The 16,664-nt window shown below is 43.7% G+C and overlaps 2 protein-coding genes across 5 annotated transcripts; one reads left to right on the top strand and one right to left on the bottom strand.

Annotated features, from left to right (window-relative positions):
- Nucleotides 1–220: 220 nt before the first annotated feature.
- LOC102701802 lies at nucleotides 221–2,872 on the top strand. Of its 2 annotated transcripts, none has more exons than XM_006650309.3 (3): nucleotides 221–693; nucleotides 2,368–2,451; nucleotides 2,665–2,872. In XM_006650309.3, the coding sequence occupies exons 1-2, from the start codon at nucleotides 312–314 to the stop codon at nucleotides 2,409–2,411; spliced, it is 426 nt and encodes a 141-aa protein (XP_006650372.2). In that variant the 5' UTR covers nucleotides 221–311; the 3' UTR covers nucleotides 2,412–2,451; nucleotides 2,665–2,872. The 2 variants fall into 2 exon arrangements, with proteins under 2 accessions (XP_006650372.2, XP_006650371.2); XM_006650308.3 differs by having other exon boundaries at nucleotides 2,659–2,872.
- Nucleotides 2,873–2,946: 74 nt separating this feature from the next.
- Nucleotides 2,947–6,285, bottom strand: LOC102701343 (ferredoxin C 1, chloroplastic). 3 transcript variants are annotated; one of them, XM_040522013.1, is made up of 3 exons: nucleotides 5,871–6,285; nucleotides 5,646–5,763; nucleotides 2,947–4,211 (listed from the first exon to the last, which is right to left on the bottom strand). In XM_040522013.1, the coding sequence occupies exon 3, from the start codon at nucleotides 3,558–3,560 to the stop codon at nucleotides 3,132–3,134; it is 429 nt and encodes a 142-aa protein (XP_040377947.1). In that variant the 5' UTR covers nucleotides 3,561–4,211; nucleotides 5,646–5,763; nucleotides 5,871–6,285; the 3' UTR covers nucleotides 2,947–3,131. The 3 variants fall into 3 exon arrangements, with proteins under 3 accessions (XP_040377947.1, XP_040377948.1, XP_040377946.1); XM_040522014.1 differs by having other exon boundaries at nucleotides 5,964–6,285; XM_040522012.1 differs by lacking the exon at nucleotides 5,871–6,285 and having other exon boundaries at nucleotides 5,646–5,857.
- Nucleotides 6,286–16,664: the final 10,379 nt, after the last annotated feature.

The raw sequence follows: 16,664 nt of genomic DNA, 5'->3' as shown, positions 1-16,664 counted from the left end.
ATGTTTCACATGACTTGGTTTAAAAACAAAAACCCACCGGTCAGGCTAATGTGGCTACGCAAAATTATCACTTCACGAGTGTCTGAAGTGATAACGTTCTTTGAAAAAAGTTTAAATTTAAAAATAATTTTCGAGGATTTCAGTTCTAAAAGTAAAACGAAGGGTCAAAAAGTTATAAAGAAAATTCTCGAAGTTGTAGCCCACACGTGTGCGGTGCGCTGGCCGCGGCGCCGCACACATGACATTTGCGCCGACTTGCCGTCCTCCCTCCTCCACTGCTCCTCTCTCTCTCTCTCTCTCTCTCCGCCGCGATGGCGACGCTGCAGCTCAACCACATCGCGCGGGAGACCGACGACGTGCGCCGCCTCGCCGCCTTCTACGAGGAGGTGCTCGGCTTCGAGCGCATCGCGTCCCCGAACTACCCGGCCTTCCAGGTCGCCTGGCTCCGCCTCCCGGGGACGCCCGCCGTCGCGCTCCACCTCATCGAGCGGGACCCCGCCGCCGCGCCCGCGTCCGTCGGCCCAGGCGCCGCGGGAGCCCCGGCCGCGCAGCTGCCCAGGCGCCACCACCTGGCCTTCTCCGTCGCCGACTACGACGGGTTCCTCGCCGGGCTCAAGGCCCGCGGCACGGACGTGTTCGAGAAGACGCAGCCCGACGGCACCACGCGCCAGGTCTTCTTCTTCGACCCCGATGGTGAGCCTCTTTGGATCCCAGTCCTAGAGCTCAATAGTATCAATTATTCAATTCTGCTCCTGCGCGATTGATTGCACTTGTAGTTGAGCGTTAATTAATAAGATTGGCGATATTTTGGTTGCTACTTGTTGCAGCAGGTTGTGGCGTTGTTGCGTTTCTTAGTTGGAGTGTGCAAGTGCTAGTTTGGGAGCACTCAATTTTCTGCCCTTTCTTTGTTTATGCTGTGATTAGAGTTCGAGAGCTTGATAGAAATTGAGAATACACTTATGTGGCTGTCTTCTGTGTTTGGAACATAATTTTAGCTTGTTTATGCGGAATCACAGTGCAAGTTTTAGTATTTTCTGATATACAAATTTGTCAAAGCAAGTCTGGCTGCTGCTAGCTCATAAGTCTATTGTTTTTTATTGTATTTTGTTTACCAGCATAATGCCATACTTCTAATTCTGGCTGCTGCTAGCTCATAAGTCTGTATGCAATTTAAGGTTATGTTATATGGAGTACATACTCATTATGATGTGAAAAGGGGCAGTTCAGTCCTGTCATGTTTCGTAGGTTGCTAGTGTAGAATTTCTTCACTAGTGTTTTAGTAGTTGATCGAAATAAAATTTTAATTTTAGAAGATAAAACATGTAGAGCATAATTTTGGTATTATAGCATCAGAAGCTACAAAAGGGTGATCTATGTGTTTCTGTGGTAGAAGTGTAATGTATAATGACATTCTATCATTGCTTAACCTTTTGACATAGTTCTGATGGAGGACTGTGTATGTAGGGCTCGTTGGTTTCTGTCCATTAGTCATGCTGTTATTACAGCCAAAAGTTTTTGATATTCTTCAGGTAAAAGGCAGAACTTATTGGTATCTTGTATGTTTTATGGTCTGCTCCTAATGGACTCGTTCAGTGATGTAAGCATACAATCTATTCATCAATAGATTGATGGATGAAAGGCGTATTGTTGCCTTTATTACAAACAAATTCGATACACTGTAGTAAGATATTGCTGTATAACTGCTTTTCTATCTCTGTTTAGACAGCTTATAGCAATCAGAGTATATTGTCATTAGATATCTGTTGCCGTTAGTCATCAAAGTAGTGCAGACTGTTTGGAACAGGTTCTGAAAACTGACCGTCATTAGTTCCAGCCTTCCAGCCATATACTAGAGCTTACATAAGGGAACACTGTATACAGAAAACTGTCTAGTGATTTAGGATAGGCCTAAGCCAGAAATGCACTTGTCCAGTATCGAGTGGAAATGCCTTGTTTAACTATGTGAGAACATTTTCACCGATTTTAAAGAACACTATCAAATTATGTATTTTCGTGCAAAACTTCTGTTACAACATGCGATTTGCTACAAGTATATCATTACCATGACCAATTTGCTAGAAAGCTTCCTAAAACCATTCTCTGTTATGTGAATTTAGCATGTAGTATGTGGTAATAAGATAGAAATGCTTGCTCTGTTATTGGAATGGATGTTTTTTTTTGTCATTTTTGAATTCAAAGGTTTCTGGACTGCAAGTCACCTTCCTTATTGTTATTCATGAATAGAAATTTTTAGTTTTGGCCTTTGAAAAGATATTAAATAACAATGGGACCACTTCTTCAGTTAATGTTTGGGGTCCTCTGCCATACAGAATTCTGCGATTGCTTATATGGTTTCTTCTGTTACAGGCAATGGCTTAGAGGTTACAAGCTCAGGCTCAAGCGATAAGTAAACCGCGGAACATCATATGCTTGCTCTTCTATTACAGTCATGTAAGTAACATTAATACTCTGCAACTCCATTTTCATGTTCTGGTAGTAGTTGCATGTCTTATGTTAGAAATCCAGCTGAACGGTTCTAGAGCGCACACATCACATTTCGTTAGTCTCTCCAGCTCCTTTTTATTCGTTATTAAAAATGATAGGTTTTACAAGATTATCTAATCAACTGAAATCGGGATGGGATGACATGATGTTTAGTTTCAGGCATTGGCCATGAGCTAGCAAACATGGAGACTTCAAAGATGGAACCACATAGTATAGGAAAATGTCCATGATCATGCCTCGTCCGGTCGTACGTCCCCATGAATAAATGCGGAGCTTTATATTGAATGAATTTCTCCATGCTGTAATATGGCTCGATTTGTTACTGGATCGCACAAGTTAATATCTCTCAAGTTAAATGTTTTGCTTCTTAATTGCCTACTAAATTTTTTGTTTGTTACTTTCTCGAAATTCATCTCTCGGAGTGGGGGAAAAAAGGTAAGAGACAATAGTATGCAGGCTATTGCTACCGAAAACAAAATACCAGTACTACATTATCACACAATTGAAAACAACTAGCTAGTCAGATAAGCATTTTATCACAACATCTCGCGAAAAACCAGTTTGGGGTGAAAAAAGTTGTACAAGCTATGGCCGCAGACGACGCGCCGGCGCCGGCGGCGGACGACTCAGTCGTCGGCGGTGGCGAGCTGGACCTGGAGCAGCTCGTCCTCGGGGATGACGCGGATGGTGCAGTCGGAGCGCGGGTAGGAGGCGCAGAGCAGCGCGTAGCCCTGCGCGACGACGTCGTCGCTGAGCATGCCGTCGCTCTGGTCCACCTCGCCGGCGACGAGGCGGGCGGGGCAGGTCATGCACACGCCGAGCTTGCAGTCGTGCGGCACGTCGATGCCCTCGTCGAGCGCGCGCGACAGGATGGTCTCGTCCTCCCCCACCTCCACCACCCGCGACTCGCCGCCGTGCTCGATCGTCACCCTGTACGCCCGCGGCGCCGGCAGCGCCGCCGCCACGCGCAGGCCGGAGGCGCGGCGGAGCCCGGCGCGAGGGGAGCAGGCGGAGGTGGCGAGGTGGAGGTGGAGCGGCGGAGCAGCTGTAGCCATGGTGGGTGTCGGCTGCGCGCGAGAGGCTGCTGGATGGTGCGTCTGGCTGTCTTCTTCGGATAAGGCACTGTTGGGAGTTGGGACATGGGAGGGTACTCTCTCTCGAGGCCTCTGGAGTCACGTAGAACGTGAAGAGTTGTTTCGACGGATGCTATCTGTGTAATCTTTTTACTTCGTCTGTATGCGGTGCATTATGGATGACTTCGTACCATAGGTTATTTGTTTAGCTGTCTGCGATCAAATTATATTTTACAACTAGCATATTGTCTATATTGTCTATGTGTTGCAATGTGATTTTATTAAAAATATTCGTTAGCACGTTATTAATGTTATTTTCTCTTGTATCATCTCCTAATTACTACGTATATTTGTTACTGATATATCGATCTATTCATTGCATATTTTTTCTACCAAAATAAACAGAGAATTTGTAGAGATGGTTGGCACGGAGGTCAGTCAAAACCATCATTATATAAATAAAACCTTAAAACACAATTTAATACCAAAGCAGAGTGATAAGTTAGTACAAACACGGATAGAATGCACGTGGTGAAATTCCAAGCGGCAGAGGCCTGCAGGCATGCACAGCCTTCCTCTCGCGCCGACAACTAAAAATCGACAAAGGCCACCGGTAAAAATCCCTCCATCTTCCTGTTTAGTTCACAAAAATTTTCCTCTAAAAACATCACATCGAATTTTTAGACATCTAAATAAAGCATTAAACATATATAAAATGAAAAACTAATTACACAGTTATGTGAGGAATCGTGAGACGAATGTTTTGAGCCTAATTAGTCTATGATTAGCCATAAGTGCTACAGTAACCCACATACAGTAACAATGGATTAATAGGCTCAAAAGATTCGTCTCGCGGTTTCTAAGTGAGTCGTGAAATTCGTTTTTTTATTCATATCCGAAAACCCCTTCCGATATCCGGTCAAACATTCGATGTGACTAGCCACATTTTTTGGTTTGCTATCTAAACACAACCTTAATCCCCAACCCCCAGCTCTCCTCCTCTCCGGCTGTGAGAACAACGACGGCACCCCAAACTGCCTCTCTCTCTCGCGGCCTCGCCGCCGCTTAATCTTTTCTCGCTCCTTTACCCGCTCGATGTGTTTCAATCGAGCGCACCACCTGTTCATGAGGGCAGAAGTGGTTGCGCGGCAGCAACCTTTCTTTCGCCTTTCTATCGGATCAATTCCATCCTCCCCCCTTGGCGTGGTTTGGATTTCGGACCCTATGTGGGCGAGGAGGGGTGATGCTTCTGCTTCGGCGAGGGAGAAGGGGGTAGGTTGGAGTAGGTCAAGGCGGTGATCTTCTCGATGACGACGGCGACATTAGTGGCGTCCGGATCCATCGCAACCTGCTGCTCACCACGCAAGCAACCTGCCATCTGCAATTGGGAATCTAGGTGGCGATCGTCTCGAAGAAGGTCGCCGCGCTGGCCGTCGTCGATGGGCGTGACGGAATATGCGTTCGGATCCACTACAACCTGCTACTCACCGTGCACGGGCAGCACGGCAATGGCCATCTCCACCATCAACCATTGTTTTGCTCGTGTCTCTTGCACGGGGTTGAGGGTGATAGATGCGGACTGACAACGATGGCCCATATGCCAGCGAATGTGGTGGTGGTAGATTCACTGCCACCAGCCATCACTGCTAGCAATCACCACTAGTAATCTTTATATGAGTAATGATAAAGATTAGGTTGCGTTCTTCTCCCCCTACTGTCGCCCTGCAATCTTTATAGGAATATCTAGCGCCTTCGCCTCATCACCGGATCCCCTCACATCACGTCTTCTCTGATCACCATTGGATCCCCTCCTGCTGTGCCTCCTTCATCCGTCACCAGATCCCCTCTCGCCTCACCTCCTTTTGCCGTCGCTAGATCCCATCACATCCAGTGGCGGGTGGAAGATTTAGGCGTTGGGTATTCGAAATGATATGGTGTAAAAAAATTGTTTTTACCCGAAATCCCACTAATTGACATGTGTAACATCAAACACTAAGCGACCATACAATATATATCATATATAACACAAAATGAACCTAAAGTCACATTTCAAACGATTGTCCTCACCTTGATTTTCACCTCGAATATCATCTTGATTTTCATTGAGTTGTCTTCTTTGAAGTGGTTCTTTGCAAAAAGACCTTCAAATTAACCATATGCCTTCTCCTCCTTTTCATTTTGAGATCTAAAGTGAAAACAAAACCAATCATTCAATCAACCGTTCATACTTCAATTATTGTAAGTAACAAATAGACAATGCACAAAATCAAAGTTCATATAAATATATAATACAAGAAATATAAAGGACAGCAGCACGCCGGCACTGTGCTTGGCTGCTGGCCGCCTGTAGCCTGTGGCCTGCTTGGCGTGCTCGCCTACGCCTACCCCAGGCTCGCCCAATCGCCGTCGCCGGTAGGCAGTAGGCCGCACGCCCGCACGCAGGCACGTAGCCGCCTCGCCGGCTCACGGCTCGCGCTTGCCACCGCTGGACCATGCGTTGACCAAAGCTCGCCGTCGCGGTGTCGCCTCCGCCGCCGGCCCACCGCCAAGTCGCCCTCACCGAGCCCGCCCACCGCAGCGCCGCGCCTCCGCCCGGGCCACCCGTTACCGCCTCGGCTTACTCCGCCGCCAGCCTCCCTCCTCGCGTCGCCAGCTCGCCCCTCCGCCCTCTAGCACAAGATGCAGCCGCCAAGCACCGGGCACCGACTTCTCCCAATCCCAAAGGGACATTAGGTTTTTTTTAGCTCTATTGGACCGTGGGCCTTAGCGTGAAATAGGCCGAATGAAGAAAAAATGGCCCAATAAGCCATTTGTTTGTCTGTTTGGACTGAAACACGTTTTCTTTTTATTCTATTAAATACATATAGCTATACATAGTATATATATGTATTTTCTTCGCAAAAATCTTGGTTATATGTCTGAATACTCTTGAATTATAGCTAGGCCTGCCCCTGATCACATCTCCTGTCACTGTTGGTCCCCTCCATTCATGTCTCCTTCGAGTGTCCTGGATCTTCCTGCCTTGCCTCGTGACGACGATGGACTTGCAGCTTGTCATGAGCTTGTTGTTTCCCCTTCTCCAGCAAGCTCCCAACCAGCAAACGATAAGTGCCGCGAAGGCCAAAAGGTCCCAATGGAGGAGGTTGATGTTGTAGATAGGGAGCGGCCGAGATAGGGTGAGCATGAGAAGACGGCGGAGTCTAGTCACGAGGTAAGATCTAGACACCATGGTCGGTGGTGGTGTCTCACTGTATCTCTTCCAACGCTAGGGTCGGTTGTGCAAGCTCATGGGGAATGAATGCTATTGCAGCTAATGGAGGCCACAACTGCATGCCACTCCCTCCCAGCTCCACCGGTAGAGTGACCTCTTGCTGTTGCTCTTGCAGCGCGACGGCCGGTTGCGCGAGCAGCGAGCCGTCCTGTTGCTGCAGCACGTGGAGAGTCGCTCCCCTCTAGCTCCACTGGTGGCAAAGTCAAGCTGCTACGACTTGTGTCCTTAGAAGGCATTGACGTTTCGCACCAACACATCATGTTAATCAAAATGGGCTAGGCCCAATTAAAGTTGATTAGCCCACAATGAATGGTAGAGACAATAATATCACCGTGAAGATTTAAAGTGGAGAAGCTCAACTTAAATAGAGAGGTTAGTGAGACTCTCCTTTGACTGGTTGAGACGGCAGGAAGACCGCTACACGCGTGTGTGCGCCGGCCGGCCGGACGGCCGGTCCGGCACGGCGTGGCGTCGGCTCGTCCGGCCATCCCTTCCTTTTGCAACGGCTAGGAATTGAAGGAAAGAATTTCGAATCCCTGTAATTACGTAACGTCCGCAGCGGTAATCACACGATTTGATTACGCGTAACGTCCGCAGCAATAATTACGCGATTTGACTGCGCGGTAATTCCGTAACGGAATTGCGGTTTCGGGGGTTTCCATATTCCTCCTTCTTCCCGAGGTCAGTGTGTTCTTCTCCATAGCCTTTTCTCCTCTCTGGTTGTGCTCGAGTTCTTGCGCCACCCATCTGTCTCCCCGGTTCTGTTTCTCTTGTGCGCACGAGAGTTCGGAACGAGCAGGCCTCCGAAACCCCTCTCGCCAGAGTACCTGCTCGGGTAGGCGGGTGCTAAGGTTTTTGGGGAGTGCATTCGCACGACTGCTCACTGCGCCATGTCAACTGATGGGAATGAAAGCGAGAGCGGTGGTGCTCACGGCGACGGCAGTGGTGCGCACGATGACGTCAACGTCAACGGGAACAACAACACCAACGGAGGCAGTACTACCTCAAACACCAGCGGATGGCCATTTTTAGGGTATATCGCGCTCTCCTCTATTCTGTTTAGTATTTTTGAATGCGTGATAGCAATGGTTTCATTGCTATATCATGATCATATGGATGCTTGTGCTTATCATATATTAAGGATGCTGTCAAATGTTCTGTTCATAATCATTAGATTATTCCCTATGTTTGTCATGTCTATTGTCTTATTATTTTGGATTAAAATATGCTGAAATATGATCTTATTTCCAACAATCCAAAAACCTTATAGGTCATTTTCGGTAGTTGGTTTTGCTGCTACTTTGAAACCGCATGCATTTGATGGTTCAAACTATAAGAGATGGAAAGCACGTGCACTGCTGTGGTTGACAGCCATGCAATGCTTCTTTGTCTCACGGGGCAAACCGACCGAAAGGCTTCTCTTACCTAAGGAGGAGGCCAAATTTAAGTCGGCGGATTGCCTGTTCCGTGGGGCATTAATCAGTGTATTGGCCGACAATATAGTGGACGTGTATATGCACATGCCTTATGGAAAGGAGATGTGGGATGCACTTGAGGCCAAGTTCGGAGTTTCCGATGCTAGCAGCGAGCTGTATGTCATGGAGCAGTTCTATGCCTACAAAATGGTCGATGACCGTTCTGTAGTGGAACAGGCTCATGAGATTCAAATGTTGGCAAAGGAACTTGAGAACAACCACTGTGAATTGCCTGACAAGTTTGTGGCTGGTGGCATTATTGCCAAACTGTCACCCTCTTGGTCAGATTTTGCTACTTCTCTAAAACACAAGAGACAGGAGTTCAGTGTTGCTGATCTCATTGGCTCCTTGGGTGTTGAGGAGAAGGCAAGGGCAAAGGACAGCAAAGGCAAAAAGGTAGAGGGAAGTTCTAGCATCAACTTGGTGCAGAAGAAGTACCCTCATGCATCCCATAACAACGAAAAGAAAGTCAAGCCTGACGTCAAACCAAACGCCACTAATGCCTTTAAGAAGAAAGACAAGGGAAAGACCAAGGGTGACTGCTTTGTGTGCGGTAAACCTAGGCATTGGGCCAAGAACTATCCTAATCGTAAGGACAAGAAGGCTGCCAACATAGTCATTAGCGAGGGCGGAGGAACATCGGGGTATGGTAATCTTTTACCTACTGTTTTTTCTGTTTGTCATTCACCTGATTGGTGGATTGATACTGGTGCTAATATTCATGTGTGTGCTGACATTTCCCTATTTTCTTCTTACCAGGTCGGGAGAGGTTCCTCCTTGTTGATGGGAAACGGGTCACTTGCGGCTATTCATAGTGTTGGTACGATCGATCTGATGTTTACTTCGGGAAAGACCGTGCAACTTAAGAACGTGCAGCATGTCTCTTCAATAAAGAAGAATCTAGTTAGTGGCTCTCTACTGTGTAGAGATGGTTTTAGACTTGTGTTCGAGTCCAATAAATGTGTTGTTTCTAAGTATGGAGCTTTTATTGGTAAAGGGTATGACAGCGGAGGCTTGTTCCGCTTTTTCTTGAATGGTATGTGTAATAATAAGGTTGTGAACCATATTTGTGAGAATGATGAGTCCAATGTGTGGCATTCGCGACTCTGTCATATGAATTTCGGTTGTATGATGCGCTTAGCCAACATGAGTTTAATTACAAAATTCACTTTAGCCAATGATTCCAAGTGCCATACTTGTGTTCAGTCGAAACAACCTCGCAAGCCTCACAAGGCAGCAGAGGCGAGGAATTTGGCACCTCTAGAACTTGTTCATTCAGATTTGTGTGAAATGAACAGTGTGTTGACTAAAGGTGGAAAGAAATACTTCATGACACTGATAGATGATTGCACTAGATTTTGCTATGTGTATTTGTTAAAATCAAAAGATGAAGCGCTGCATTACTTTAAGATCTATAAGGCTGAGGTAGAAAACCAACTAGAGAGAAAAATCAAACGTTTGAGGTCTGACAGAGGTGGAGAATATTTTTCCAATGAATTTACATCCTTTTGCGAAGAGCTTGGAATTATTCATGAGAGGACGCCTCCCTATTCACCCGAGTCAAACGGGGTAGCCAAAAGAAAGAGCCGCACTTTAACTGAGATGGTGAACGCCATGTTAGATACCGCGGGACTATCTAAGGAATGGTGGGGTGAGGCAATTTTGACTGCTTGTCATGTCCTGAATAAAATTCCAATGAAGCACAAGGAAGTAACACCATTCGAGGAATGAGAAAAGAAGAGGTTAAATATCTCCTACCTACGCACATGGGGCTGTTTGGCAAAGGTGAATGTACCTATAGTCAAAAAGCGAAAACTTAGACCAAAAACCGTTGACTGTGTGTTCCTTAGTTATGCTATCCACATCGTGCGTTATAGATTCTTAATAGTAAACTCTAGTGTACCAGACTTGCGTGTAGGTACAATTTTTGAGTCCAGAGACGCTACATTTTTTTAGAACGAATTTTCCATGAAGAGTACACCTAGCACTTCTAGTCAAGAACCTATTGCATCCCATGAGCACTTTGAAACGATAGAACACGATGATCAAACTATTGAGGAAAATCCTGAGGAGAATAACATTGTAGTTACTCGAAAGAGTAAAAGACAAAGGATTGCAAAATCTTTTGGAGATGACTATATTGTATATCTCATAGATGATACTCCAAGAACCATAGAAGAGGCATATTCATCTCTTGACGCAGACTATTGGAAGGAAATGGTATGCAGTGAGATGGATTCTATTATGTCTAATGGTACTTGGGAAATCGTTGAGTGTCCATATGGGTGCAAGCCTGTTGGATGCAAATGGGTTTTCAAGAAAAAGCTTAGGCCTGATGGTATAATTGAAAAGTACAAGGCAATGCTTGTGGCCAAGGGTTATACCTAGAAGGAAGACGCGGACTTCTTTGATACTTACTCACCAGTTGCTCGCTTGACCACTATTTGGGTACTGTTAGCTCTAGCAGCCTCTTATGGTCTTCTCGTCCATCAGATGGATGTTAAGACAGCTTTCCTAAACGGAGAGTTAGAGCAGGAGATCTATATGGATCAACCAGATGGCTATGTACTAGAAGGTCAGGAGGGAATGGTGTGTAAATTGTTGAAATCCTTATATGGCCTCAAGCAAGCACCTAAGCAATGGCATGAGAAGTTTGACACAACACTCACATCTGCTGGCTTTGTTATGAATGAAGCTGACAAATGTGCGTACTATCGCTATGGTGGGGGAGGAGGAGTAATCTTGTGTCTATATGTCGATGACATATTGATCTTTGGAACCAGTCTCAATGTGATTGAGGAGGTTAAGGACTTTCTGTCCAAAAGCTTTGAAATAAAGGACTTGGGAGTGGCTGATGTTATTCTTAACATTAAGCTACTGAGAGGGGATGAGGGTGGGATTACACTTGTGCAATCTCATTATGTGGACAAGATCTTGAGTTGCTTTGGATTTTGTGACTGCAAGCCAGCTCCTACTCCTTATGATCCTAGCGTGCTATTAAGGAAAAACCGAAGGATAGCAAGTGATCGGTTGAGATACTCACAAATCATTGGCTCATTGATGTACTTAGCTAGCGCAACAAGGCCTGACATCTCATTTGCTGTTGGCAAACTAAGCTGGTTTGTTTCAAATCTGGGAGATGATCACTGGCGGGCTCTAGAAAGAGTCATGCGCTATCTAAAGGGGACAATAAGTTTTGGAATTCACTATACTGGGTACCCAAAAGTGCTAGAAGGGTACAGTGACTCTAACTGGATATCTGATGCTGATGAGATAAATGCCACAAGTGGATATGTATTCACAATTGGAGGTGGCGCTGTTTCCTGGAAGTCTTGCAAGCAGACCATCTTAACGAGGTCAACAATGGAAGCAGAACTCACAGCACTAGATACTGCCACAGTTGAGGCCGAGTGGCTTCGTGAACTCCTGATGGATTTGCCAGTGGTTGAAAAACCAGTACCAGTAATTCTAATGAACTGTGATAATCAAACAGTGATTATTAAGGTGAACAGTTCAAAGGACAACATGAAGTCGTCTAGGCATGTAAAGAGAAGACTGAAGTCTGTCAGGAAACAGAGAAACTCCGGAGTGATAGCACTGGATTATGTCCAGATGGCTAAAAACCTGGCAGATCAGTTCACCAAGAGACTATCACGTAATGTGATAGACAATGTATCGAGGGAAATGGGTTTGAGACCCACCTAAAGTTGCACAATAGTGGAAACCTATCCATTGTGATCGGAGATCCCGTGAATTTGGATGGTGAGACAAGCTGTTGTATAACTGAGAGAAGAGACCCTTAAAAGGACTCATTTTCATAGTGCGTTTCTCTTCTACTTTGTACGGTAGGATGACTTATGCCTTAATGTGATCCGAGAGGTTTTTCTCAAAGCAGAGATGTTGACCTACAGAACATCTTAGAAGGAACACACCTATATGAGTTCGACTGCTAGTCACAGTCTATGAGATTTGGGTAATCTCTACATACTCATGAAAGGGCCTAGAGTTTGACTCATATGCTCCAAACAAGAGGGGATGCAGACGGCAGCCTAGTATCAGTAAAGGTTCTGAGTGAAATCTGATCGCACAAGACTGACAATTCAAGGCATAGTCCATTGTTCAGTTGTGGTCTGATATAGCTCCTTACCTAGGTGAAAATTCAACTTAACAGTCTTCACCGAAACACTGGTATAATAAACAAGGTAAGTCTTGAGAACTTTTCTTGTGGACTATGAAATTTGGTGGGGATTGTTAATCAAAATGGGCTAGGCCCAATTAAAGTTGATTAAAATTCCACTAGCCCACAATGAATGGTAGAGACAATAATACCACCTTGCAGATTTAAAGTGGAGAAGCTCAACTTAAATAGAGAGGTTAGTGAGACTCTCCGTTGACTGGTTGAGACGGTAGGAAGACCGCCACACGCGCGCGCGCTGGCCGGCCAGTCTGGGATGCGGCGCGGCGTTGGCGTCGGCTCGTCCGGCCGCCCCTTCCTTTTGCAACGACTGGGAATTGAAGTAAAGAATTTCGAATCCCGGTAATTGCGTAACGTCCGCAGCAATAATTACGCGATTTGACTACGCGGTAATTCCGTAACGGAATCGCGGTTTTGGAGGTTTCCATATTCCTCCTCCTTCCCAAGGTTAGTGTGTTCTTCTCCATAGCTTTTTCTCCTCTCCAGTTGTGCTCGAGTTCTTGCGCCACCCATCTGTCTCCCCGATTCTGTTTCTCTTGCGCGCACGAGAGTTCGGAACGAGTAGGCCTCCGAAACCCCTCTCGCCAGAGTACCTGCTCGGGTAGGCGGGTGGTAAGGTTTTTGGGAGTGCATTCGCACGACTGCTCACTGCGTCATGTCAACTGACGGGAATGGAAGCGGGAGTGGTGGTGCTCACGGCGATGGCAGCGATGCGCACGATGACGTCAACGTCAACGTAAACGGGAACAACAACACCAACGGAGTCAGTACTGCCTCAAACATCAACGGAGCGCCATTTTCAGGATATATCACGCTCTTCTCTATTCTGTTTAGTATTTTCGAATGCCTGATAGCAATGGTTTCATTGCTATATCATGATCATATGGATGCTTGTGCTTATCATATATTAAGCATGCTGTCAAATGTTCTGTTCATAATCGTTAGATTATTCCTTATGTTTGTCATATCTATTGTCTTATTATTTTGGATTAAAATATGTTGAAATGTGACCATATTTCCAACACATCAAATGTCTAGAAGATTTGACTAACTCCAGTGTAAACCCTAATCTCTTGGTTCGAGGCATACTAGTCAATTTGACCTTGAAATTGATAAGGAGAAAATAAGGTGAAGTTCAATCAGTCGATCGATCAGAAGGCCAATCATTGATATGATGATCAACCGATTTGATCTAAAATACAGTAATAGATCGATTAACTTTACAACAACAACAACAATAATAAATTTAAATGAATTAACCATATATAACTAATTAATAATTAATTTTGCTCTAGTAAATATCCAATCTATTTTATTGAGAATAATCTTGAGAGATCAGACTGAACCGAGACAGTATACGATTATGACTAATAAAGATAAATCAGAAAACAAGTAAATCTAGAATAATTTTCTGATATATATACACACACAAGATTATAGGATTATGACTAATAGTCATAATCATCTTGATATGCCAGCAAGGATCTTCTGATCTATATATACATCCAGGGGACAGGATAATCCATCCATCTATCCTTGGATTTATTGTTTATCACCAATGTTTTTGATCTATTTCAAGGTTTGTTTCTTTTTTTCTTTGGGTGGTGAGTACATTGGCAAGCCCGGACAGTAGCAAGACATTTGAGTGTTGTGTTTTTTTCTAATGCATGCGTGTTGAGATCCTTGCTTGTACGACTATTGATACATGGTTTGTTTAAATACTGGACGAATGGGTATTTTGGACTTCTTATTCTTGCAAATGTCATGGGAAAATGGGCATACCCATGGGCACAGTAACACCCACAAGCGACCGGTAGGGACAGAGTTATTTAAATATATTAGAAACACAAAACTTTTCTAATATATTTAAATCCTAAACTCTTCAAAAAAAAAAGGACAGAGTTATTTTCCGGTAACGAGCCAGCATGTCCGTGGACAGGAAATAACCAACAGGCACAGCATCCCTCCTAAATCTAGTTTCTACTGTATGCATCGGTATGCGATGCATGTTTCATAAAAGATAAAAGAAAAATCACTGAATTTAGACTCTTCTACGTAAACTTTCCATCGATTGATCACGTCTTTTTCTTAACTAAATCCACTAAAAAAATCTTATCAAATTTTGATGTTTACCCTCCACAATATGTAAGTGATATAAGAGGGGTTCATTCGATCCGGCCCCTCCGAATATATTTCCTTTGGGATTAAATCCCAAACATGCCCGTAGACACGAAATAACCAACAGCCACAGCATCTCTCCTTTGCCACAGCTTGTACTCTGCCAAAAAAGCGTCTTGCTTCGAGAGTTGACTATCGCTATCTTCGAAGAGGTACCTGCGTATACCCTTATTAAAAGTACATGGTTCCTCGTCAGAAAGTAAAAAAATGCAATTACGTACTAAGGATGCTTCTTACTTCGCGAAAAGAAACTTTTGGGTATCACACCGGACGTTGGACCGGATATCAGAAGGGGCTTTTGGACAAGAATAGAAAAATAATTTTCATAGCTCGTCTAGAAACTGCGAGATGAATCTTTTAAGCATAATTAATCCGTCATTAACATATATGGGTTACCGTAGGACTTATGTCTAATTATGGACTAATTAGGCTCAAAAGATTCGTCTCATGATTTTTCCCTATCTACGCAATTAGTTTTTTGGTTTCACGTATGTTTAATGTTTTATTTAGATATACAAAAATTCGATGCGAGGTTTTTAGAAAAAAATTGGTAAATAAATAGGGACTAAATTTAAATTATTTGACCATCACTAGAGTAATATCGTGAAACAAGTGAAGTAACATTTTATCGCATATGTTACTGCCTAGTTGAGCCGTTATTAGCACATGTAGGTTACTGTAGCACTTATGACTAATTATGGACTAATTAGACCTAAAAAATTCGTCTCACGATTTCTTCCATAACTGTGCTATTAGTTTTTGTTTTATCTATATTTAATGCTTCATTTAAGTGTCTAAAGATACGATGTGATGTTTTTAGACGAAAATTTTTAGAACATGGCTTGAGAGTTCACGTACGTACTGCACGTGAAAATTAATGGAGGGCGCGGCAGTGGCGGCGGCTAGAGGCGCTGCCATGCCTTCATTGCCTTGCAATGATCCTTGTCAATCACATATTCATTATATTTATATATATATAGAGTAGTTGATTATCTTACTACATTATGTTAACACCAATCAACTTTATTTATTTAGATAAGTAATTATTTCGTGTTGTATCGATTTATGAGAATTATATATTATTTGTTTTTACCAATCATAGCAATGATTCACTGTTTATTTAATTACTCGAGTTTTATATGTATCAGATTTTCAGCTGATCCAAGCTTCCAACAATTATTGTTCGACCTATCGGCTAAACGTTATTATATCAACATTCATCAACTTGATTTATTTTTCATCTTGTCAGTTATAGGATCAAACTGGCTGGCACCCCGTGCACCTTTAAGAATTTAAGTCCTGCACTGAGTAAGAAATATTTCTAGACTTACTTATATGACACGTCATAAGTCAGTTTTTGATGTCAACAAAAAGCCCATAAAAAAATATGTGCTATGTCTACAGTCTGTTGTTTGGATGCACATACGCCATATGCTCGGCATTGTATATCCCCATAAGTAAATACGTACGCAGTGCATGTGTTTTTAATTTATAAGTAAACTATATGTCATAAATTTATTTATAGTCAACTCTCGAAGCAAGATGCTTTTTTGGCAGAGTACAAGCTGTGGTTGAGGGCATTAATTTACAATAGCATCACTAGAATAATATCCATATGTTTAAGTGAGTTATCATAAAGTAACATGTTAGGGCTCGTTTGGATCTTAAACTTTTTTCACTGTCACATCGAATATTTGGACATTAATTAGAAGTATTAAATATAGATTATTAATAAAACTCGCATCATACTTTGGACTATTTCGCAGACGAATCTATTGAGCCTAATTAGTTCATGATTAGTGAATGTGATGCTATAGTAAATATTTGCTAATGAAATAGCCTTGTTTATGTAGTTAGTTTTGTTATCAGTTTATATTCAATACTCCTAATTAACGTCCAAACATCCGATGTGACAAAAGACTAAAAAAAGTCCCTGGATCTAAACAGCCACTTAAATGAGTAAATGA

This window comes from Oryza brachyantha, chromosome 3, assembly GCF_000231095.2.
Source record: "Oryza brachyantha chromosome 3, ObraRS2, whole genome shotgun sequence".
Taxonomy (NCBI): domain Eukaryota; kingdom Viridiplantae; phylum Streptophyta; class Magnoliopsida; order Poales; family Poaceae; genus Oryza; species Oryza brachyantha.
This window is presented reverse-complemented; position numbering and strand designations above follow the sequence as displayed.

Excerpts from the sequence above, each read along its gene's own strand:
- LOC102701802 (XM_006650309.3), top strand. The coding sequence starts at position 312 with ATGGCGACGCTGCAGCTCAACCACATCGCGCGGGAGACCGACGACGTG. Across the intron at positions 694-2,367 it reads CTTCTTCTTCGACCCCGATG|GCAATGGCTTAGAGGTTACA; the intron begins GTGAGCCTCTTT and ends CTTCTGTTACAG.
- LOC102701343 (XM_040522013.1), bottom strand. The coding sequence starts at position 3,560 with ATGGCTACAGCTGCTCCGCCGCTCCACCTCCACCTCGCCACCTCCGCC.